Source organism: Caretta caretta, chromosome 3 (assembly GCF_965140235.1).
Source record: "Caretta caretta isolate rCarCar2 chromosome 3, rCarCar1.hap1, whole genome shotgun sequence".
In the NCBI taxonomy this organism is placed as follows: domain Eukaryota; kingdom Metazoa; phylum Chordata; order Testudines; family Cheloniidae; genus Caretta; species Caretta caretta.
The window spans coordinates 98,786,955-98,812,395 of record NC_134208.1 but is presented as its reverse complement, the minus strand read 5'-3'; the positions used below and the strand labels follow the sequence as shown (position 1 = coordinate 98,812,395).

Genomic DNA, 25,441 nt, shown 5'->3' with positions numbered 1-25,441 from the left:
TCTCAGGGCTTACAGCCCTACTCAGCCTAAGGAGTTCTTGAGTCTCTTGCCTTTTTATATTTCAGCAAGGCCAGCTACAGGGACTCGCCTAAAAACAGATGCTTCAAAAAGAGCTCTGCTGGGTAAACAAGTGGTAAAAGAAAAAGGTAGTCAAATATAGTCTTGACAGCAGATTATCAACATGATACAGTATTCAAATAAACCATGTCTGCTTAGTGATGCTTATCCCATTCTCTTTTCAAATTGCTTTTTTTAAAGAAAGCATGAATGAGACTTCAGTTTAACTGGTTATGTAGGTAAAAAAGTGTGCGAGAGCTATAACGTGCATCTTTCAATTGTGACCATCAGTTTTCTTCAGCTCAATAATTCAGTTAGGTGGTTTTGCCACAGATCTTTCATTGAGTCTGTGCAGATGTATAAACTGTGTTCTGTCAGCCATTGGAATGTTACCATATTTAATGGCACAGAAAACATTTGTCTTCTGAGGAGGAAAGAGCTCAAAATTACATTGCATTAGCTCTTAATACAGTATCATGAATACAACAAATTAAATCTCACTTCCCCCCAAAATTGTTTTACTTGTTGTGAGGGATTACAGTATGTCAGGTGGAATACAATGGAAATACAATGTAAGAATTTTTGTGATGTCTTTCTCACATTTTTGCATTTATTCTCCTTTGCTTTAGTTGGTAAATTATTTTATTATGACTCATGTGCAACATACAGTAGTAGAATCACTGGGGGAGAGGAGGAAAGAGCAAAAATGTTTTTTCTTGAATTAAAATGAAACAAAAATCACTTTCTTTCATATGAGATTAGTTGTAGCCAAAGGTTGTCATAATATGTATTTTTGGGGAGAAAGTAATGTATTTTTTTTTTATTAGTGAGCACTATTTGTAATTTTATTTTTTCACCTCCACAGATAAATCTCCACATTTCTTGAGGCTGGGGGATGTAGAGGTCAATGCAGGACAGAATGCTACATTTCAATGCATTGCTACAGGGAGGGATGCAGTGAATAACAAGTTATGGCTGCAGGTAAGGCTAACTCATCCAAGTCTGTTTGAATAAAGAACAAACTTATTGTTGAATATGAAATATTTTAATTCAGTGTTTTTTCTTTTTAAATCTTGGGCATGTAGAATCTTTCCTGTAAATCAAATTTGTGAATAATTTGATTACACAGAAGACCTAATCAGACTGGAAAGATACAGGAACAAATTATCAAACAATCAATTTGTAAGCACTTAGAGGATAACAGGGTGATAAGTAATAGCCAATATGGATCTCTCAAGAACAAATCTTGCCAAACCAAGCTAATTTCCTTCTTTGACAGGATTACTTCCCCACTGGAGAGCAGGGAAGCAGTAGATGATCTTGATTTTTAGTAAAACTTTTGATGCAGTCCCACAGGACATTCTCATAAGCAAACTAGGGAAATGTGGTATAGAGGAAACTACTAGTTGAAAGACCATACTCATTGTAGCTATCAGTGGGTCACTATCACACTGGGAGGATGGATCTAGTGCGGTCTCTCTGGCCTCTGCCCTGCGTCCAACACCAGTCAATATTAATGACTTGGATAATGGCGTATAAAATTTGCAGGTGACCCCAAGATGGGAGGAGTTGAAGGCACTTCAGAGACAGGATTATAATTCAAAATTAGTTTGGTAGATTGGAAAATTGGTCTGAAATCAGCAAGACAAAATTCAATAAAGACAAGTGCAAAGTACTTAACTTAGGAAGGAAAATATCAAACTGGCTAGGTGGTAGTACTGCTGAAAAGGACGTGGGGGTTACAGTGGATCAGAAATTGAATGAGCCAACAATATGATGCATCTGAGAAAAAAGCAATTATTCTGGTGTGAATTAACAGGAGTATTGTATGTCAAACATAGGAGATAATTGTTCCACTCTACTTGGCACAGGTGAGGCCCCAGCTGGAGTATTGTGCATGATTCTGGGTGCCACATTTGAAGAAAGATATGGCCAAATTTGAGAGAGTCCAGAGGAGAGCAACAAAAATTATAAAAAGTTTGGAAACCCTGACCTATGAGGAAAGGTTTAAAAATGGGCATGTTTAATCTTGAGAAACGAAGATCAATGGGGATAGATGGAACCTGATAACATTCTTCAAATATGTTGAGGGCTGTTTATAAAGAGGATGGTGATCTGTTGTTCTCTGTGTCCACTGATGGTATGACAAGAAGTAATCGGCTTAATCTGCAGCAAGGATTATTTAAATTAGATGTGAGGAAAGACTTCGTAACTATAAGGATAGTTAAGCACTGAAATAGTTTACCAGGGGAGGTGACAGAATCCCTGTTGTTGGAGGTTTTTAAGAGCAGATTGGACAAACACCTGTCAGTGATGATCTAGGTATACTTGGTCCTGCCTCAGTGCGGGGGGATAGACTAGGTGATCACTTGAGGTCCTCTCCAGCTCTGTGTTTCTATTATTCTATGCTAATAACTCCAAATTTTTAAAACTTGGATTAGAAAACATAAAAAGTCGTACTAGACAAATGGTTACTATGTAAGGTAACTGTTAATGTATTCTGTCTATATGTAAATGTTTCTTTATCAAAACATGTAAGCAATGAATACCTATGGTTTGAAAGAAGAAGTTTAGTATCTAGTAAACAAAAGTGCTATATTTAGTACAGGCTTAACAGAGAGCTGTCATAACTATGATGGATGATCCTATGATAGAGAGAAATTGCAATTAATCCCTTGGGATGTGTGTGTTAAAAAGAGGGAATTTTTAACCTGACACTATGAAATTGCCATGCCTTTGCATGATAGGAGAAAGATTTGTATAAATATACAAGTATATGTTCTAAAGTAAACAATGTCTAAAATCAGAATATTGTTTGCTCCTCACAAAGCTATGAGAATTTTTTACTCAGTTTAGAAAAAGCAAGTTGTTAGGAAAGATTACGGGCATAGACAGCCTTTTCAAGAATGGTTTCTCATTGCTTGATGTAGATGAAAGTTGAAGAACTAATCAAAACTTACCCCATTATTTCAGTGTGTGTATACATTGTGCCTGGTAACAGCGAGTTTGCAGTGTGCACAATCCTTAATTATGTTGAAAAATTGAAAATTGCTCCTTCAAGCAGAACGTTTTGATATTTAAAAAATCTGAATTTCAAAAATACAGTTTTAAAATCTAGAAAGTACCAAATGTAAAGCTGTATACTTCATAGTAAGTCAGACACTGCCAAAATGAAACATAATCAATTTTTCCCAATCAGGGTCTGACTTCTAACCCAGTTGAGAAAGGAGATGACCATCTTTGGGTGTATATATAGCCAGGAGATACACCTGAAGTCCAAAATAAAGACGGAGGAAATTTTTCTTTTGGGTAGAACGTGAGAGAGACTGACTTCTAGATAAATAGGACACAGAAAATATTCCAAGAACAGATAATCGCAATGTGCTACAGTGTGAAAAATGAATACAGAACCAAAAGTGATTGCATTGCATTTCACATTAGTAAGTCAGTGTAGTAAATAGATATCATATCACCAGGAATTATTTGTTTTGCAAGTCTTTCTGCTAAGTACAAACCATTATTTAAATTGAACAAATATAAAATGTACTTATTGAGAAAGAGCAGTTCAATTTCTGAGCATTGTGTGTTTTATGTGCCCAATTTGGCAAAGTTAAATTAAATTAACCTTGATTATTTTATGACAGATAAGGTTATAACAATGAGAGTATAAAGAAACAATGTAAAGCGCCACTTTCAGCACAGATAATTGCTCAACAAGGCCTGACAGTGAGAGCCAACTGGAATTTTTCCATACCACTCTGTCCTCCAAGTAAGATAACTTTGACTGATTATCCCTTATAACTTTTCTTTTCTCTGCAAGAAAGCCAGTTAGCAGCCAAAACTGCTTTGAAAACATTTGTTCTCTCTTCACCCAGTTCATAGATTTTACTGGATAGATCACAGAAGTGGATACTTTCTTATCTTATAAAATGCTAAGAATATCCTTTCATTTGTTGGCTGACATCTTGGGACTAGAAGGGTCTTTTGCCCTTCAAATAACTTTCTTTGTTAATGTTTATAAAGTGCTTTGCGACCTTGCTATAAAAATGGCTGTTTGATAGAAGTCACCTCAATTTTTCAAATGCAGAACTCTACTCGTATTTTACTTTAAACTCCACTAGTTCTGTCACCATTTCCTCATCGCCCCATATCTTCCTTTCTCATCATTCAAATCTTTGCTCTGTTTCCCCAGCACAGCCATGCTAATCATTAATTTTACCTGTCAAAATACTTTCTTCACTGTTTGGAAAACATTGCTGGTTATCAATCTTGCTGTGCATAGTTTTGAGCAAACATCAGTTTGACCCATTTTCCTTGAAACTGGTGTAAAGGTGGGATACGGACCACATGGAGTATACAAGTGTGTGACTTGGTAAAGGTCCACATATACCCTTTGTCCAAACTAGCAAACTTAGATTCTAAAGTTTCAGTACTAAGAAGAAAACCACCAACAGATCAAATCAAATGCCTAAATAATTGTTTTTGAGGGCCTGGAGCAGAAGCATTCCAGGAATGCATCTTCTCTTAGAGCAGCAAGGCCAGCTAGGGTGTGAAGAGAGATGCTTTAATAGCATGCTATGTTTAAAATAATAATATAATAATAATAATACGAACCTTTTTTGTCATAATAGTTGAATGTGAAAAGATCTTCCCTTTTTAAAATTTCGAATAAGGCATTCTACATGAGATGTAATGATATGAAATGACATTTGGGGAGACTGGGGCTGTTCATGCCAGAAATGCTCTCTGACACAAAGATCCTGTTTGGTTACATTGAAGCTATAGAGTAGTAGTTTTGCAGCCGTGGGGTTATTTAAAGAAAGTAATGACTGTCTCTTCCAGTTCTTTGGGTATTTCTAAGTGAAGGATTAAAATAAATAAAGAACTTTAAAAAGAAACAGCAGAACCCCCTCTGCCCTTTCACTCTTTCCCATCTCCTTCAGTGAAATTAGGCAAATCATTTTTATTTATTTATTTTGTGGGATGGAGCTAGTGGTACGATCAACGACAGTAGCACAAACAGTAATACTGTATTTTAGAAAGGCTTATTTTTATAACTTCAGAAATCAGAGGTGTTAGAAATTGTGCATTATGTGCATGCCACTGTATGATATTTTTTGTTGCATATGTGTATATGTATGTATATATATAATTTTAAGTGTGTACACTTGTATGAATATAAAATCATGAGTATAGGTAGTGTGTTCCAATACACCAAATCCCTTATTATATGCATATATATAATGCTGTAAGATCCAAAGGCTTTTCACAGACTCAGATTTTTGTGAGCATTACAGAAAGACGAGTAAGGACTGGTCTTGAGATGGACCTTTTTTGGATCTCACACTTTATTTTTTTTAATCAGATAGCACTTGTTTTTTCTTTTTTTCAATTTCACAGTTGCATTGGACTGAGGTTGGGAGAAACAGGATTTTGGCACTGAAAGATAAGTAATGCTGAGAACAAAAGTGCTTGGAAAGATGGCAGCTGCATTAATATAAAGCAGATAGCTATCTGACTAGATCAGTGGTGCCCCAAACTTTTCCTGTCGCACCCCCCCTACCAATAATGGAATCTGTCTGCTGCCCCCTCCATTACTGCACAGTTGGCCCCGTAGTTTGGGGACCACTGGACTAGATAAAGAGCCTTAGCTGGTTCAGTACCACATTGTGAGAATATTGAATGTTAAATATGGGGATATGAGAGAGAAACAGCTTTCAAAATTGCACCTCTTCCTTCCGCAGCAAGTGTGCAACACACAGTTATTACAGTACCATGGCTATTCTTTTTATTTACAGAAATAAATACTTTAACTTGCCCATAATTATAAACAAATACAGTAGGAGAACATCAAAGGTTTGTACATTTTTGTTTTAGTTGAGCATTCCAAAATATGGATGCTTGTGTAAAGCTTTCTCACATATATCTGAATTCTTGAGATGTTTCTTCTCTGTCCACCTTTCCCCATTTCCCTTAAGATACTGTTACAGGTAAAAATAACAGACATTCTGTCCCTCCCGCCACCCTCAAAGTTCCCACTGCAGGGCCTCACAGGCTTGCAAGACACTTATTTGGATTCAGTGGTAGCTGGGGCCACTATAGCCGCTAGAGTTTCTGGACTCAGAGATGTGATTATTCAAAACTGAGATGGCAATTTAATACCCCAGCCTGGAGGCAGAAATGTTCAGAGAACTAGCACTAATGTTCTGGTTGGTTCTTATTTTCTTGCTGAGCTTATTTCCAGCTATGGTTACATACTATAGGCCCTCTCCTAGTGTAATGTCATTAATCACACATACGGGGTTGCCAACCCTCCAGGATTGTCCAGGAGTCTCCAGGATTTAAAGATTCAACCTTTAATTAAAGATTGTCATGGGGTGAAACCTCCAGGAAGACGACTAACCAAAATTGGCAACCTGTATGCACACTAAGTTGTCTGTCTTTTTGTGAAAGTTAAGACCAGCACATGTTGAAATTCCTTTGTTGAAGGAGTCCAGAGGTGTACACATCTGTGTTTAATTTTATGCTTAATGCATATTAACCATGGAGAATCATAAAAGTACGGCCAGTTGTACACTCTGACACTACCCACTTCTGTTCTAGTGTCTGTGTATTTTTTTAATGTAATAAGTTAAAAGTGACTTTCTTCCAGATGCAATATTTCCTTTTCATTGTTTACTCTTCTTTTTGCCTCACTCCTCTGTTCATCTTGAATTGTTGTCTTTGTTATGTCAATATGGAAGCCCCCTTGGGTGGAGATCTTTATATTTGTATTGTATTTATTTATTTTGGGGTGTAAAGTACCATGCACACCAGTGGACCTATGCTAATAAATAGCAAGCAAACCCAAGTGCTTAGCTGTGCATTGTGCCTGTTCTCTGGACACTGCTAAATGTTAGGTATCCAAGAAAATAGGCAGAGCAAAGGCAATTATTGATTCAGAGAACATGCTAAGCACTGATTTTTTTTTTCTTCCAAAGAGAACTTATAATAATGAGAGTTTAAATGGTCAAAATAGCATTACAAGTTTGTCCCCGTTCCCTCACCCTCAGCATGGAGAAGTGTGGTTTGTGCATTAGATGCTTCAGTGTAGTACTAAGCAAGTACAATGTAGAGGTAGACTGACTTCATATGGCTAGTCAGAATGGATAGGAAGATGACATTTACATGCTTTGAATATTACTTGTTCCTTTAATCCAATAAGGATATCAGAGGAATAGGTTTGTGGGTGCTGGGTTTTGTTTTTCTTCACCAGAAGCAGGCTGCATTTTGAGTTGGGAGCAATTGTGACTCCCATATGGCCAATCAGATTTTACAGTCTCTTATCAATGGCCAGTATAACTGAACATCTATGAGGAACAGAGAATAGAGCCGTTTGCTGGAACATCTGTTAAACCATATGCCTTGGCTCCAGGTTCAGTTGGAGATAACTGAAACACTAATGAGTCCATCCATCATTGCTGAGCTTGGCATTAACACCTCATTGGATTGGGCAGAGAAGCTTGTCTTAACTTTGCAGTTCAGTGTGTTTTGCCATGGTCTTGGGTGATACCATTTGCTTTGATGAATCTCAGATTAGAAACTCTATTGCATGTGTTTAGAAGTTTAAAGTGTGACTGGCAATCCTGTGCAGATTGCCTTCAAAGCACTGGCAATTGGGCCAATCTGTCAGCAACAGCACGAGGTGCTGGCTAACTGCCTCCTCAGTTTGCTTGCCAAGCCTGGCAAGTCAGCGCATGGTTTCACCCTTGGAGAGTCTCATCAGCATTAACGCAGTGTGATACATCTCTTCCCTCAGCCAGAGGAAAATGTCATTCCTTGTGGAGTAACAGATAATTAAAGCAATTGCCTGAAAGTAATCTTTGCAAAAGTGAAATTAGGAGGCATTATGCAAATTGCTGTGAAAACAGTGGTGTTATCAAGTGAGGGGCTAACTGTGCAGTTGACTTGGCAAGACTCAAACAGCTGACCACATGATGTTATCCTTTTTGGAAAATGTATATACCATAACTCACAATGCTTTGTTTACCATCTCACTATCAGTTTTTAGTACCATTGCCACTGAACGTGGTTTGAAACAACCTTCACTTCCCACAGGGCATTTACCAATCTGACCCATCTTCTCTCTTCTAGTATCCTCCCCACCATGCTGCATGTACACATATCTTGGAAGATTCCTTTACAGAGCTCCACACTTCAGGCATATCCAAGTAACATTGTACTTTTAGCTGATTGGCCTGTCGCCTGGAAGCAACATACCACTGGCATGTAAGAAACCCAGAGCTGAGAAAAAACTTTACAAGTTATGCTTCTGGGATAGCAGGTGGAGAGTGTCAGTTGTGACAACATACTTGAAAGTACGGAGAGAGTGTTCCATACAGAGGAAAGAAGTGCCCGAAATTGAAAGCAAGAGGCAACAGGAAGCAGAGAGTTGTCAGGGAGGAGTAGGAACTCCAGAAAAAAATAGGCCATGCTCAAATACTTGGCAAATTTTGTCTCCAGAAGATAATACATGGCTATGGTTAATTTAGTTTTATTTAGGCCAGTTATTAATTATCAGTTTCTTTTTTATGTTTCTGATCCCACACTATACTTCTATAGCCTTTCTAATATAACTTTACATTTAAATTTGAGACAGCATTACATTTTAAGAGATTTTACTTTGTTTAAATGGGTGGGGGGTTGGAGGGGAGGGGGGTAGACTGAAAGATTTGCTATTGTGTACTTGAAATCATTTTTCTGCCCCCTACAGAATGACTTTCCTGAGATGGGCTTCATATTTTATTTTAATACTGACCTATGGCACCCTGCGATCAGTGCAGGTTAAATTGGAATGGAATAAGCTTCCTAATGATGCTACAAAGCATCTGTTGTTTTGCCTAGTGTTTCATACGACCCTGGACTGGTAGATGTCCTAAAGAACATTCAGTATGTTGAGACACATAGGGGCAGCTGTTGATACTCATTCCCTAAAACATGTGGCATTGTAGAACCAAAATCTAGATTCTCTGCCATTTTTATTTGACAGCCACTCATCAAGTTTGTTAATACTTTATTTTTTGTCTAATTTATGAAGGGTTGTCTAACTCGTGAAGATGCTGCTTATCATTCTGAGGTGTTAAAGAAAAAAATATTTTGAGTGAAAAAACAAAAACAAAAAGTTTAATGATGAACTTCAGCAGAGATCCTTGAGAGTGGTATGTTCTCTGCAAAGGTTGCCATATGAATACTCGTACCCCAGGGAAGTAACAGGCTTCTGCAGCTTACCAATACTGTCCACCTGTTGCTGTTACTGCTTAAGAGAGTTCAGCATAGGTTTTTTTATCTCCTTTTCCTTGAATGCAGATATTAATAATTATGTGCTCAGCCTCATTCAGCTTCTGACAATGATTTGTATCTGTCTTTACTCACCGTATTGATTGCTGTTATTCTTGGTACTGAGTGTTCTGCAAATTGCTTGAAAAGAAATTAATTCCCTGTTATAAGACAGAGTAGCTTCATCTTCTTCCATCTCACAAATTCCTACTCTTCAGGCCATGTATCAGTGTTCAGACTGGCTTTCCTAGTCGAACAGGCAGCCCTGTCATAACTGTTTACTTTACCAGACAAGGAACACAACCTGATCTTAATTAGCGAAGGTTACTTTTCTGCTGGAAAACTGAGCTTCTGCCTTCCAGTCCATTCTTACTGTATTCCTTAGTGTACTGCTGTTACAGAAAATTGCTTTAAAAGATTTCTTGCTGCTTTATCTTTTTCTCTTGTTAGAAAGTTAATTGGCAAAAGTCCCTTTGATGTGGTTTTCCACTACCACGAATATTTTCCTGTCTTGAAAGCATTTAATGTCTCTTCTTGTTCACTTTCACACTGGCACACAGTAGCCTAGTGAAACATGCTTCAGGATGTTGCTGCTGTCCTTCAGACCCAGTTCTGCAAATTAGCTGGCACTTGCAATACATTCCCCTTCTAAATATTACATCATTCTTCAGTAGATGTCTCCTTCTACTGCAGACTTTGTGAAGAAAGTTCCTTTTCCAGTTTTCCTGATTGTTCGTGGTCTGCTCCTGGTTTTCCTCTCTACACAGTAGTTTTTAATTTCTTAACTAATTTCTGTCAGATAGGAGACATGCCCATTCCCACCGTTCTTAATATGCACACTGAAGTTTTCCATTCTACCTTTAGTCTCCCCAGCTTTCTTGGTTACTGACCACTCTTTTCCGGAGTAATGATGCTTTTGAAAGGGAAGTGAAAGAATATGGAAACATGGAAAGTAGGATTTATCTTTAAACATCTTATTTTTGTTATCTGTGCTCTTAGCCTTTTCCCCTTATCTTTGAATTCTTCAGTTAAGGGTGGGCTGATGAATGCTATATTCTGAAGAACTGTTCTACTAAGGGAAGCCTGCCGATATCCCTAAACATGTTCCTGAAGACTTGTTAGTGTTTCTCATTTATTCTGTGGTATCACACATTATTGACTCCTATACTACTGCTATATAGTAACATTAGCCACTGAAAATACAGTATTAGTCTGAATTCATAATACCACATTTCATATTTTCCTACTAATCCCAGTCTGTTTCATGGTGTGTGGTTTTTAAAATCCCTTGTGTCACTATACATTCCATCTTTGATGCTGTCTGTCATTTAAACCTGAACAAAGCTCCTGCCCCCACCCAACATTTGAGTAGCCTCTCAGACAAATACCAATCTCCCCCTGGATCCTTGGCTTGAATGTCTTAGTTATTTTACCTTTCAACTACACCAAATGCTATATTCCTCCTGGTTTGAATTTAATTCTGCCTCACTTAACTAGGTCTTCTAATGTTCAGTAGCTAACAGTCATTTAGTCTGCACTATAGTGCTTGCAGTTGTCATCTATGTAGGTGCTCCCTAGGGATGTCTTATTCCAACTAACATTGGACCACTGTATGTGCTCTTCTTGGGGATTCACTGTCAGATTCGCTGCTGATTATCATGCTCAGAGTCGGATCATTGACCATGTATAATGTGTTATGGTCCCTTCTTTCTCCTGCTGCCATTTTGTAGTTTCCTATTAAACTGTCATAAGAATTGTGTTATCATAACTTTGAATTTTGCCTTGCATACTTCCTGGTGTGTGGTAACTTGAAGGGAGTACTCAGGTTTTATGTGGTTTAAACTTATGTGAATTAGCCAGATTAAATCAAGATGTAGTTTATAGAAACACACCCTTGTGAACTTCCTTACCTCATTGTCCATTGGTCATGGTATGTGTAATTCATCCCAACTGCCCATTAGAAGAAAATTTGAGTTTCATTGTTGATTGATTGTTGAGTAGACTCGAATTCTCCCTTGTTGATCTATTGTATCGGCTAGCATAATGCCCAGGAAATTTATTTGCTTGAATGGCTAAAAACAAATACGAGTTAAATGCAGTGGGAATTAATAATCCTATATGTTTGACTTCTTTTAGATAAATGTAAAGTCATCTTTTGCTGAACATAAGTGCTTTGAGATCTTGCTCCATTTTGATTTAAATTCTTTGTGCAAACTACCGTCCCCTCCCCCCCCAAAAAACCCAAAAAGCAAAACTTCAAAGTTTTAGGATCCCAACGTATACATTATAGCTTCTCTCACTCTAAGCAAGTGTGTGCCTTGCTTTCCTCACCACTTCCAGAGCCTCTGTCCCAGTGGATTGTATTAAATAGTTCTGCATTCAGGAAGTATAGTTTTCTCTTAAAAACTTTTTTCTATTTTATGGCACACATTGGTCCAGACATAGTAGCTTTAAAGTGGGCAGAGATGATAAGTGGAGAATTTCCCTGTGCAATGGAATTCTGCTTGTGGAGATGGATCTACTGAATCCTATACCAGGCCTCCCATCCCAGCCTCTGACATCAGGAGGAGGGAGAGGCATTTTGGGGGCAGGGCATGCGCCAGAAAGGGAGGGGAGGCGTAATAACAGGGCAAGGGTCCACCATGCCCAATCCTCCTCTGGTGTACAATCCCAGAAGAAAAGGAGTACTAGTGGCACCTTAGAGACTAACCAATTTATTTGAACATAAGCTTTCATGAGCTACAGCTCACTTCATCGGATGCATTCAGTGGAAAATACAGTGAAGAGATTTATATACACACAGAACATGAAAAAATGGGTGTTATCATATACACTGTAAGGAGAGTGATCACTTAAGATGAGCTATTACTAGCAGGAGGGGGCGGGAGGGAGAAAACCTTTTGTAATGATAATCAAGGTGGGCCATTTCCAGCAGTTAACAGGAATGTCCGAGGAGCAGTGGAGGGTGGGGGAAATAAACACGGTGGACATAGTTTTACTTTGTGTAATGACCCATCCACTCCCAGTCTCTATTCAAGCCTAAGTTAATTGTATCCAGTTTGCAAATTAATTCCAATTCAGCAGTCTCTCTTTGGAGTCTGTTTTTGAAGTCTTTTTGTTCTTATATTGTGACCTTTAGGTCTGAAATCGAGTGACCAGAGAGATTGAAGTGTTCTCCAACTGGTTTATGAATGTTGTAATTCTTGACATCTGATTTGTGTCCATTTATTCTTTTACGTAGAGACTGTCCAGTTTGACCAATGTACATGGCAGAGGGGCATTGCTGGCACATGATGGCATACATCACATTGGTAGATGTGCAGGTGAATGAGCCTCTGATAGTGTGGCTGATGTGATTAGGCCCTATGATGGTGTCCCCTGAATAGATATGTGGACACAGTTGGCAACGGGCTTGGTTGCAAGGATAGGTTCCTGGATTAGTGGTTCTGTTGTGGTGTGTGTGGTTGCTGGTGAGTATTTGCTTCAGGTTGGGGGGCTGTCTGTAGGCAAGGACTGGCCTGTCTCCCAAGATTTGTGAGAGTGATGGGTCGTCCTTCAGGATAGGTTGTAGATCCTTGATGATGCGTTGGAAAGGTTTTAGTTGGAGGCTGAAGGTGATTGCTAGTGCTGTTCTCTTATTATCTTTGTTGGGTCTGTCCTGTAGTAGGTGACTTCTGGGTACTCTTCTGGCTCTGTCAATCTGTTTCTTCACTTCAGTAGGTGGGTATTGTAGTTGTAAGAATGCTTGATAGAGATCTTGTAGGTGTTTGTCTCTGTCTGAGGGGTTGGAGCAAATGCGGTTGTATCGTAGAGCTTGGCTGTAGACGATGGATCGTGTGGTGTGGTCTGGGTGAAAGCTGGAGGCATGTAGGTAGGAATAGCGGTTAGTAGGTTTCCAGTATAGGGTGGTGTTTATGTGACCATCGCTTATTAGCCCCGTAGTGTCCAGGAAGTGGATCTCTTGTGTGGACTGGTCCAGGCTGAGGTTGATGTTGGGATGGAAATTGTTGAAATCATGGTGGAATTCCTCAAGGACTTCTTTACCATGGGTCCAGATGAGAGACTGCTGAATTGGAATTAATTTGCAAACTGGATACAATTAACTTAGGCTTGAATAGAGACTGGGAGTGGATGTGTCATTACACAAAGTAAAACTATTTAACTGTTAACTGTTGGAAATGGCCCACCTTGATTATCATTACAAAAGGTCCCCCCCCCCCCCGCTCTCCTGCCAGTAATAGCTCGTCTTAAGTGATCACTCTCCTTACAGTGTGTATAATAACACCCATTTTTTCATGTTCTGTGTGTATATAAATCTCCTCACTGTATTTTCCACTGAATGCATCCGATGAAGTGAGCTGTAGCTCATGAAAGCTTATGCTCAAATAAATTGGTTAGCCTCTAAGGTGCCACTAGTACTCCTTTTCTTTTTGCGAATATAGACTAACACGGCTGCTACTCTGAATCCCCGAAGGCCTTTAAATCAGTGATGTAAGTGGTTGAGCCAGGCCCGGTGACTCTGAATCAGGAAACCACAACTGGTTTCCTGTGGCCCACTCCCTTTGCCATAGCATCTGAGTGCCCTTCGGATGTAGTGGAGAATCAGTCATTAGCTTTATTAAACGTAGCTTAATGGCTATGCTGATAAGGAGTGGCCATGCTCTTGCTGAGCTGTTTTGTTTTGTTGAGAAGCTGGGCCTTCCATTGGTTTACTATAAATCTCTGTCCTCCTGAAAGATCAGTTGTTTGAACTTTATGGGAGAAGGGCTGTGTTAGTGTGTGTGTGGGGGAGGGGCGGGGGGGGCGATTAGAGAAGCGGGAGAAATCCTACAGATAGAGAAGGAGCAAACAGACAGACAATGTGTGCCCCTGAGAAAAGCCTAGAGGGAGAGCTGTTTGAAAGGGTTTGGAGCTATGAGCAAAGAAATTACACATCCTGTTTGGTTCCTCCTGTGTTCGGAGAGACAAGGACTTTGTACATTCTTTATCTGTATCAAAGGTACCTGACCCCATCATCAATTTCCCATCCCAGAGGAAACACCTGCATGGCTCAGAACTTAGGCCCACCACGTAGGTCAAAAGTGGTAACACAAATATCTCCTTCACTTTATTGATTGTGATCCAAACAATATTTAAATCAATATTAAAGCAAAACATATATGCTGAAAGCACTTATTTATGAGAGAAGATTCATTAAAAGTCTTGAAATTTCTGTTCACCAGTTGTTGTTGTTTTTTTTGTAGATAGCCTTGCTAAAGTATAACAACAACATCATCATCCCAAAGGCCCTTGTTGGATTGGGGCCTCATTGTCCTGAGCGCTGTACAAGCATACAATGTAAAAAGTTCCCTCTACCGAAGAGCTTTACAGTCTATGAAGAAAAGACAAAATAGTGCTAGAAAGGCAACATATAAGGATCAGAGGGGTAGCCGTGTTAGTCTGGGTCTGTAAAAGTGGCAGTCCTGTGGCACCTTATAGACTAACAGACGGATTGGAGCATAAGCTTTCGTGGGTGAATATCCTCTTCGTTGGACGCATGTAGTGGAAATTTCCAGAGGCAGGTATAAATATGCAAGCAAGAATCAGGCTAGGGATAACGAGGTTAGTTCATTCAGAGAGGATGAGGCCCTCTTCTAGCAGTTGAGGTGTGAACACCAAAGGAGGAGAAATTGCTTTTGTAGTTGGCTAGCCATTCACAGTCTTTGTTTAATCCTGAGCTGATGGTGTCAAATTTGCAAATGAACTGAAGCTCAGCAGTTTCTCTTTGAAGTCTGGTCCTGAAGTTTTTTTGCTGCAGGTTGGCTACCTTTAAATCTGCTATTGTGTGTCCAGGGAGGTTGAAGTGTTCTCCTACACGTTTTTGTCTATTGCCATTTGGAATAGCTGATTTGTGTGTCCATTTATCCTTTTACGTAGGGACTGTCCAGTTTGGCCCATGTACATAGTAGAGTGGCATTGCTGGCACTTGATGGTGTATATTACATTGGTGGATGTGCAGGTGAATGAACCAGTGATGGTGTCGCTGGTGTAGATATGTGGGCAGAGTTGGCATCGAGGTTTGTTGCATGGATTGGTTCCTGGGTTAGAATTACTATGGTGCGGTGTGTAGTTGCTGGTGAGAATATGCTTCAGGTTGGCGGGTCGTCTGTGGGCGAGGGCTGGCCTGCCTCCCAAGGCCTGTGAAAGTGGGGCATCATTGTCCAGGATGGGTTGTAGATCACTGATGATGCATTGGAGAGGTTTTAGCTGAGGACTGTATGTGATGGCCAGTGGAGTTCTGTTGGTTTCTTTCTTGGGCTTGTCTTGCAGCAGGAGGCTTCTGGGTACACGTCTGGCTCTGCTGATCTGTTTCCTTATTTCCTTGTGTGGGTATTGTAGTTTCGAGAATGCTTGGTGAATATCTTGTAGGTGTTGGTCTCTGTCTGAAGGATTGGAGCAAATGCGGTTGTACCTCAGCGCTTGGCTGTAGACAATGGATTGTGTGTTGTGTCGTGGATGGAAGCTGGAGGCATGAAGGTAGGCATAGTGGTTGGTGGGTTTTCGGTATAGGGTGGTGTTAACGTGACCATCACTTATTTGCACCGTGGTGTCTAGGAAGTGGACCTCCTGTGTAGATTGGTCCAGGCTGAGGTTGATGGTGGGGTGGAAGCTATTGAAATCGTGGTGGAATTCTTCCAGGGTTTCCTTCCATGGGTCCAGATGATGAAGCTGTCCTCAATGTAGCACAGGTAGAGAAGGGGCATGAGTGGACGAGAGCTGAAGAAGCGTTGTTCCAGGTCAGCCATAAAAATGTTGGCATACTGTGGGGCCGTGCCCATAGTGGTGCCACTGGTCTGGAGGTATATATTGTCATCAAATTTGAAATAATTTGTGTGTGAGGATAAAGTCACAGAGCTCAGCAACCAGTTGTGCTGTGGCATCATCAGGGATACTGTTCCTGACAGCTTGTATTCCATCTGTGTGGGGGATGTTTGTGTAGAGAGCCTCTACATCCATGGTGGCTAGGATGATGTTTTCTGGAAGATCACCAATGCATTGTAGTTTTCTCAGGAAATCAGTGGTGTCACAGAGATAGCTGAGAGTGCTGGTGGCATAGGGTTTGAGTAGAGAGTCCACATATCCAGACAGTCCTTCAGTGAGAGTGCCAATGCACGAGATGATGGGGAGTCCAGAATTTCCAGGTTTGTGGATCTTGGGCAGTAGATGGAATAACTCTGGTCAGGGTTCTAAGGGTATGTTGATTTGTTCCTGTGTTAGTGTAGGGAGTGTCCTGAGTAGATTGTGCAGTTTCTTAGTGTATTCCTCAGTGGGATCTGAGGAAAGTAGCCTGTAGAATTTGGCCTGTAGAATTGGAGGGTTGTCTGGCAGCCTCCTTTTGGTAGTCAGACCTGTTCATGATGACAACAGCACCTCCTTTATCAGCCTCTTTGATTATAATGTCAGGATTGTTTCTGAGGCTGTGGATGGCATTGTGTTCTACATGACTTAGGTTATGAGGCAAGTGATATTGTTTTTCCACAATTTCTGCCTGTGCACATCGGCGGAAGCATCCTGTTTATAAGTCCAGACTGACATTTCGACCCTCTGGAGGAGTCCATGTGGAGTTCTTCTTCTTGTGCTGTTGGTGGGAGGGTATCTGAAAATCAGTGTGCTGTTCAGTATTATCTTGAAAGTATTCTTTGAGCCGGAGATGGCGAAAGTAGGCTTTCAGATCACAGCAGAACTGTATCATGTTTGTGGGGGTGGCGGGGCAGAAAGAGAGTCCCCGAGATAGGACAGACTCTTCTGCCGGTCTGAGTGTGTAGCTGGATAGATTGACGATATTGCTGGGTGAGTTAGGGGTACCACTGTTGTGGCCACATGTGGCAGGTAGATTTTAGACAGCTAACGGTCGTTTTTCCTTTGTAGAAAGGTGAAGTGTGTAATGTAGATCTCCTGTCTTATTTTAGTCAAGTCTGTTTGTATGGAAGGTTGGTTATTTATGAGAATCTCTAGGTTAGAGAGCTCTTTTGATGTTTTCTTGTTTCCTGTATAGGATGCTGATCAGGTGGTTCCTCCGTTTCTTTGATAGTGTGTGGCATAATCTCTCACTGTGGTCTGTGCAGTATGTAGTTAGCAATGGATTTTTCACCTTCAGTCCGTTTGGTATGATGTGCATCTGTTTGCGTTTGGAAAGGAAGATATCATCTGTCTGTACTTGTGCAAGTTTCTTCATCAGGTTGATGCAGTGCCTTGCATGGTGTTAAGTATCAGAGGGGTAGCCATGTTAAACCTTATAGACTAACAGACGTATTGGAGCATAAGCTTTTGTGGGTGAATACCCACTTCGTCAGATGCACATAGTGGAAATATTAGGAAAATGTTAAAAGTACAAAACTAGTCAGTTGCATTTTTTCCTTTGAGGATTTTTTGTTTCATTTCCCCAAACTATCTGCTACCACCCTGTCCCCTCTCTAAAGCCAACCTTCCCTGTTATTGATGTTCAGAATGTTTTCCTTTCATCTCACCTCCACCCTCCAGCAGTTGTATCTTTTTCCAAATTGAACAGGGATGTGGAAGTGTTGGACTGTACTGTGTCCAAGTTCTTCAATCCTTTTTACCACAGAGATGGTGCTTCCAGAGATGTGATCTCCAACCACCCACCTCTCAATGCTGCTACTGTAACCTCTGCAGAATGTCTTGCTCTCTGGGGATGGCCTATCTTTTCAGAAGTGATGGGGCAGCTGCCCCGTGGAGGAGGGAAATTATAAGAACGGCCATACTGGGTCAGATCAAAGGTCCATCCAATCCAGTATCCTGTCTTCCAACAGTGGCCAATGCAGGGTACCCCAGATGGAATGAACAGAACAGGTAATCGTTAAGTGATCAATCCCCTGTTGCCCATTCCCAGCTTCTGGCAAACAGAGGCTAGGGACTCCATCCCTGCCTATCCTGGCTAATAGCCATTGATGAACCTATCCTCCATGAACTTATCTAGTTCTTTTTTGAACTCTGTTATAGTCTTGGCCTTCACAACATCCTCTGGCAAGGAATTCCACAGATTGACTGTGCGTTGTGTGAAAAAATACTTCCTTTTGCTTGCTTTAAACCTGCTGCCTATTAATTTCATTTGGGAGCCCCTAGTTCTTGTGTTATGAAATGGAGTAAATAACACTTCCTTATTTACTTTCTCCACACCAGTCATGATTTTATAGACCTCTATCATATCCCTCCTTAGTCGTCTCTTTTCCAAGCTGAAAAGTCCCAGTCTTATTAATCTCTCCTTATACTGCAGCCATTCCATACCCCTAATAATTTTTGTTACCTTTTTCTGAACCTTTTTCAAGTCCAATATATCTTTTTTCAGATGGAGCAACTACATCTGCATTTAGTTTTCAAGATGTTAGCGTACCATGGATTTATAAAGAGGCAATATATTTTCTGACTTATTATCTATTCCTTTCTTAATGATTCCCAACATCCCTGTTTGCTTTGTTGACTGCAGCTGCACATTGAGTGGATATTTTCAGAGAACGAGCCACAATGACGCCAAAATCTCTTTCTTGAGTGGTACCAGCTAATTTAGACTCCATCATTTTATATATATTTTATGTGCTACGGGGGCTGAAATTGGAATCTAGGGGGAGCTGATAATGATTAGCAGTAGTTGGGCTGAAATTACCTACTTAGTTTCAAGGATGTAACCATCAAGAAAGGCGTATAATTGTGCCGGATTGTCTGAACTGATGACTCAGAATGATGGTATGAAACAGAGCAAAGAAAACCTTAAACTGGCTATCAAGACAAAAATTCCTGATATCCGTTGCCCATTTGGGAAAATCATGGAGTTTAAAGGAGTGCAGAGTTTTTTACAGAGTTTTATAGAAAAATTATATACTTGCTATGAAATTCTATAAAATAACTATTAAATATGATCAGGAAAGAAGTTATTAAATTCTACTGGTTTATAGAATATATAGGTTTCACTCCTATTAAATTCTATACAGTTTATTGATGGGTGAGGTCCGTGGACTTGTCTCCCAGTAGAAGTGAAAGGAGACTCATTGCATCAATGATTTCAAACTAGAAGGGACATAACTGTGCATTGGCATGGGTGGGCTTGATGGTATACTTGGTTATGTTTTTTTTTCATCTTTGATTTCTGTATAATATCAGCCAAGCTAAAATAAAATAATTTGTAGGCTCCATTTATCATATACATGCCTTCAAGACATTCCATTTCAAATCCAGATTGGAACTTTCCCAAAATTTGGGGGTGTTTGGATGTAGGGTTTTGGTTTGGTTGCATGACACTGTTGTGGGTTGGCTTTAACCTCACTGAAATTTCATTTGAGATAGTTGTAAGAATCCACTAAGTTCCTTTATGGAATCAGGTTCCTGAAATAATAAGTGCATTTGTGAAGATTTGGAATCTGTTTGTACAATTTATTAATTCTGTGGGAGATTGTGAACTCTCAGTATGTGTTTTTATCAGACTGCAAACTCCATGTTGAGTGTGAGAGCTTGTTGTGTTCCCAGTAGTCTCTCTACCTCCATGTTGGGCTGAAAATTCCAAGGTGTACTGCAGGGTCTATTGAAATACAAATATCCTAGATAACGGACTGATTCACAACAAGAAGAATTTTACTGTATTTTTCAGGGGAGAGGTTGCCTAGCAATAAGGGCACCTCTTGGGACTGACCAGGAGGTCACTTGACTAAGGATCTGATCTCTTCACACTCTTCAGCCATTTTCACCTGCTCAAGATGACAGAAGTTGTTGCACAAGCCTTATGAGGCTGGGGGACACTCCATACCCGAACACAGATGTCCCCAAAGGACTCCCAGAGCTAGAGTGAGGGGCATTGGCTGCATGATGTTTGTTGTTTTCTATATGATCTGTACCTTCTGTGTATTTCTCATACTTAAGTAAAGAGCAATAACGTCAGCACTCAAGTCATGTTGGAACGCTCTGCAATGCTGTTCTATGTTTTTTTCTGGGAGGTGGAACAGGTTCCTGGTGCTTTCTTTTTTTAGAAGTTGCACCCCCAGACCCGTTTGGCCTCCCCTCAGTGGTGGTGAAGCAGAACTGCCTCTCTCCCCTGACTGCATTAGTGGCTTGATCTTTTAGTCATCCTGGGAGATGGGCCATGGCAGGGCAATAAATGAGCAGCTGTTCTTGCCCAGCAGCTTCAGGAAGAAGGGACTGGCCAGCTGTGGCAGCTTGATGGAAGGCACTGCTGGGTTAGAGCCAGCCGCTGGTGGGATGTGGAACTCGGGGCGTACCATGCTTCAGCTCCTCTCCAGAGCTGCCCAGTGGGAGAGAGGCAGGACCTAAACCACTATTTGTCCCGTCTGGCAGAGTGACACAGATGGTAGCCAGGGCTATTAGGCTCCTGCTCCGGTCATACAAAGAGCAGAATGGGCTGCAGCACTCGGAGCTGCTGCTGTGCTGGCTGCCCAAGGCCAAGCCCTGGCGCTGCTCCTGCTGGGCACCTGCTGCTGCAAGAGCTGCCTGAGCATTCTGGTACTTCTTATTTTACATGCTGTACTTACCCCATGCCCTCTGAGAAGGTGAATCTGTTACCCAAAAGGCTCACACTTTCAATGGGATTCTGGGAGAGGGTGTGTGTTTTAAACTACGGGAGGTATCTGAGGAGCCAGCCCTGAGTCCAGTTGCTAGGCACCTGGGCCATGTGATCACAGTTTTCAGGAGGGGATGCTAGAGAGAGGGACTGCATTCCAAAAACAAGTCTACAGACTGCAAGACAGGAATAGTGCCTGGACACTGTTCAGATTATGGAGGTTTAAAACTCCTGGGGTTTCAGTGGGACAGATATCTGGTGAGTTGCCAGCAGAAGGAGCCCAGACAGTTCTGTGACAACCTCTAGCCAAAACACAGGGACATGTGACCACCCAAAGCAAAGACACATCAGGCTGCTCAGGAATTTGAACTCAGTGAGCAGAGGGGCTTTGGTGAGTGTGGTTTTAGTGTCAGGGTGGGGAGTGAGAGAGAGAAGTCAGAAAAATACCAGAGACGGCAGAAAGGAAGCCTGGGACCCAGAAGAGGCACTGGGAATGTGGACATGAGAAAAGCTAAGAGAAAGAGCTTGGGGGCTAATTGCTGACGGGAAAGGGGCTTGGAACTGTGAGCAAAGACACTATGAGCTGTAGCTCACGAAAGCTTATGCTCAAATAAATTGGTTAGTCTCTAAGGTGCCACAAGTACTCCTTTTCTTTTTGCGAATACAGACTAACACGGCTGTTACTCTGAAACCTATCTCATGCTGTTTGAGTCCTGCTGTGTTGTAAATAAACAGAATTACATTTAAAAAAAAAAAAAAATCTGACTCCATCACCAGTGTCTCCTCCCAACTGGAACAACCCTCAAGATCCTGAATTTTTGGCTAAATGCTCAGGTCAAAAGGAGTAACAATACAAACTCCCCAGACATGGTTTGACTTCTCCCAGGAGAGGGAGAAGAGAATAATTGGCATCTCATCACAGATTTTTGTGTTTTAGGCAGGATAGAGTCTGTTGTCCAACTTAAAAGCAGTTTAAAAGCTGTAGTGTTAAAGATGATTATATGCTTCCATTAACTTAAAGAAAAAGTATATGGCATATAAAGTGGTTTAACTATCAAGATCTAGAAATGGTCCCAAAATTTATAGAACACTGTGATACGAGTGCCTGCAGCTCTGGAGTAGTTATCAAGTGCTGTAAGATAGTTGCATATTTTTTAATCAGCTGCTTATGGCATGTAGTTCTTTGCTACGTCCACTATTATTTTCAGAAAAGGAGAAAAATGCTAGCTTAGAGCATGTGGCATTACTGCTTGTGACCCCTCCGAAGTGAGTGATCCAAGGTTATCAAATCATACAGCAGATGAGTAAAAGAATCAGGAAGAGTGCATGGTGCAGCCAATCCTTATTAGCATAAATCCACAATAATTTTAAATTGAGTTTCTAAAACCTAATTGAGCAGAGTTTTCGAGCTCTGTTCAGAGTGAGCGGCACATAAATTGAAACAATATAGCTACCGTGGACCTTCTAATGAGCAGGGAGCACTGCTGTTCTTCCTTTTGCCCTTTTAAGAGCCCTTACATAAAAAAGAACAGTTCAATTAAGAGATCATTTCAAATCATCTGAACACTGTGACTGGTTAATGGTGTCCCAGTGCTAAGGTGAAGCCAGGGTATTTGCTTCAACTTTTATTTTCTAAGTGGGAGATCACTTTCTGGTTGCAGTGTTGAGTTTATTGGTGGTTAAAATTATTTAAAAATATAGACAGATATACATGGGGATAGACTTTGCACACCTACTGGAGAAGCTGCATTCACTGCACTCATACTGAAGAAAAGTAACATTCAGAGAATGTTTCAACCTATCAAAATCCTCCTTCAATTAAATTTGAGCAAATTACACGTTTTAATTCTTTTAACTCCAATAAGAAAAGGAGTACTTGTGGCACCTTAGAGACTAACCAATTTATTTGAGCATGAGCTTTCGTGAGCTACAGCTCACTTCATCAGATGCATACCGTGGAAACTGCAGCAGACTTTATATATACATAGAGAATATGAAACAATACCTCCTCCCACCCCACTGTCCTGCTGGTAACAGCTTATCTAAAGTGATCAACAGGTGGGCCATTTCCAGCACAAATCCAGGTTTTCTCACCCTCCACCCCCCCACACAAATTCACTCTCCTGCTGGTGCTAGCCCATCCAAAGTGACAACTCTTTACATAATCAAGTCGGGCTATTTCCTGCATAAATCCAGGTTTTCTCACATCCCCCCCACCCCCATACACACACAAACTCACTCTCCTGCTGGTAATAGCTCATCTAAACTGACTACTCTCCAAGTTTAAATCCAAGTTAAACCAGAACATCTGGGGGGGGATAGGAAAAAACAAGAGGAAACAGGCTACCTTGCATAATGACTTAGCCACTCCCAGTCTCTATTTAAGCCTAAATTAATAGTATCCAATTTGCAAATGAAGTCCAATTCAGCAGTTTCTCGCTGGAGTCTGGATTTGAAGTTTTTTTGTTTTAAGATAGCGACCTTCATGTCTGTGATTGCGTGACCAGAGAGATTGAAGTGTTCTCCGACTGGTTTATGAATGTTATAATTCTTGACATCTGATTTGTGTCCATTTATTCTTTTACGTAGAGACTGTCCAGTTTGACCAATGTACATGGCAGAGGGGCATTGCTGGCACATGATGGCATATATCACATTGGTGGATGTGCAGGGGAACGAGCCTCTGATAGTGTGGCTGATGTTATTAGGCCCTGTGATGGTGTCCCCTGAATAGATATGTGGGCACAATTGGCAAAGGGCTTTGTTGCAAGGATAAGTTCCTGGGTTAGTGGTTCTGATGTGTGGTATGTGGTTGTTGGTGAGTATTTGCTTCAGGTTGGGGGGCTGTCTGTAGGCAAGGACTGGCCTGTCTCCCAAGACTTGTGAGAGTGTTGGGTCATCCTTTAGGATAGGTTGTAGATCCTTAATAATGCGTTGGAGGGGTTTTAGTTGGGGGCTGAAGGTGACCGCTAGTGGCGTTCTGTTATTTTCTTTGTTAGGCCTGTCCTGTAGTAGGTAACTTCTGGGAACTCTTCTGGCTCTATCAATCTGTTTCTTTATTTCTGCAGGTGGGTATTGTAGTTGTAAGAAAGCTTGACAGAGATCTTGTAGGTGTTTGTCTCTGTCTGAGGGGTTGGAGCAAATGCGGTTGTATCTCATTATGCAAGGTAGCCTGTTTCCTCTTGTTTTTTCCTCCCTCCCCCCCCCCCCCCAGATGTTCTGGTTTAACTTGGATTTAAACTTGGAGAGTGGTCAGTTTAGATGAGCTATTACCAGCAGGAGAGTGAGTTTGTGTGTGTATGGGGGTGGGGGGGATGTGAGAAAACCTGGATTTATGCAGGAAATAGCCCGACTTGATTATGTAAAGAGTTGTCACTTTGGATGGGCTAGCACCAGCAGGAGAGTGAATTTGTGTGGGGGGGGTGGAGGGTGAGAAAACCTGGATTTGTGCTGGAAATGGCCCACCTGTTGATCACTTTAGATAAGCTGTTACCAGCAGGACAGTGGGGTGGGAGGAGGTATTGTTTCATATTCTCTATGTATATATAAAGTCTGCTGCAGTTTCCACGGTATGCATCTGATGAAGTGAGCTGTAGCTCACGAAAGCTCATGCTCAAATAAATTGGTTAGTCTCTAAGGTGCCACAAGTACTCCTTTTCTTTTTGCGAATACAGACTAACACGGCTGTTCCTCTGAAACCTGTCATTTAACTCCAATGTAATTCTAACTTTCATCCAGCCTGCCATTATCTTATGTCTCATTTACTGCAACGTTCTCTTCTCTGGTCTCAATAAATGCAATTTTGCCCCTCTTTTATTCATTCAAAATTTTGTTCCAAAGATCATTTCCCTAGCCCATTGTTTTGACCAGGTCACCCTCTCTTTGTATACCTCCACTGGCTCCTCCTCCTTTATCACCAAAAGTAAGCTACTTGTCTTCACTTTGAAGTCCATTCACAGCCTGTCTGCACGGTCCTTATCATGTCTTATATGCTATCAAGATGTCAACTCCTGCCTCTGATCTGCCAGTGGTGCTGGCCTTTGTAGTCCACTTCTTAAATTTTCAAATAGAGGTCTTTGTGCTTTCTCAGATGGTGCTCCTCATGCTTGGGAGGAGTTACCCATAAACAGCAACAAAGTCACCACACTCTCGTCCTTCAAAACTGTCCTTAAACTCTTTTGATGTGATCCCGACAACAGTTAGGCTGCTGGTGTACTGGCACCGGAGCCTATCATGCTGACCAATATAATCTTATTGTTTCTTTGTGCTCCCCCAGGCTGTCTACAGCAGGGGTTCTCAAACTTTTTTTTGCTGGGCCCCCCTTTGAAAATATTTCAGACTGTGACCCTCTTTCCCCCCCCACCCCCCCCAACAAGAGTGATAGAAAATTACTATGGTATTGCTACCCTTCTGCTCAGCTGCTGCGCTGGCTTCAGAGCTGGGCGGCAGGAGCATGGCTGCTGCTGACCTGGCTCCCAGCTTTGAAGGCAGCGTTGCCACCAGGAG

The 25,441-nt window shown here is 41.1% G+C and overlaps 1 protein-coding gene across 14 annotated transcripts in view; it reads left to right on the top strand.

The window, feature by feature from the left end:
- Positions 1 to 25,441, top strand: part of PTPRK (protein tyrosine phosphatase receptor type K) — a 615,152-nt gene that overhangs the window by 285,876 nt on the left and 303,835 nt on the right. For all 14 annotated transcript variants that reach the window (XM_048844583.2, XM_048844582.2, XM_048844592.2 and 11 more), the window contains exon 5: positions 923 to 1,038. In XM_048844583.2, coding sequence (XP_048700540.2) covers positions 923 to 1,038 — 116 coding nt within the window. The remainder of the gene's footprint in view (positions 1 to 922; positions 1,039 to 25,441) is intronic.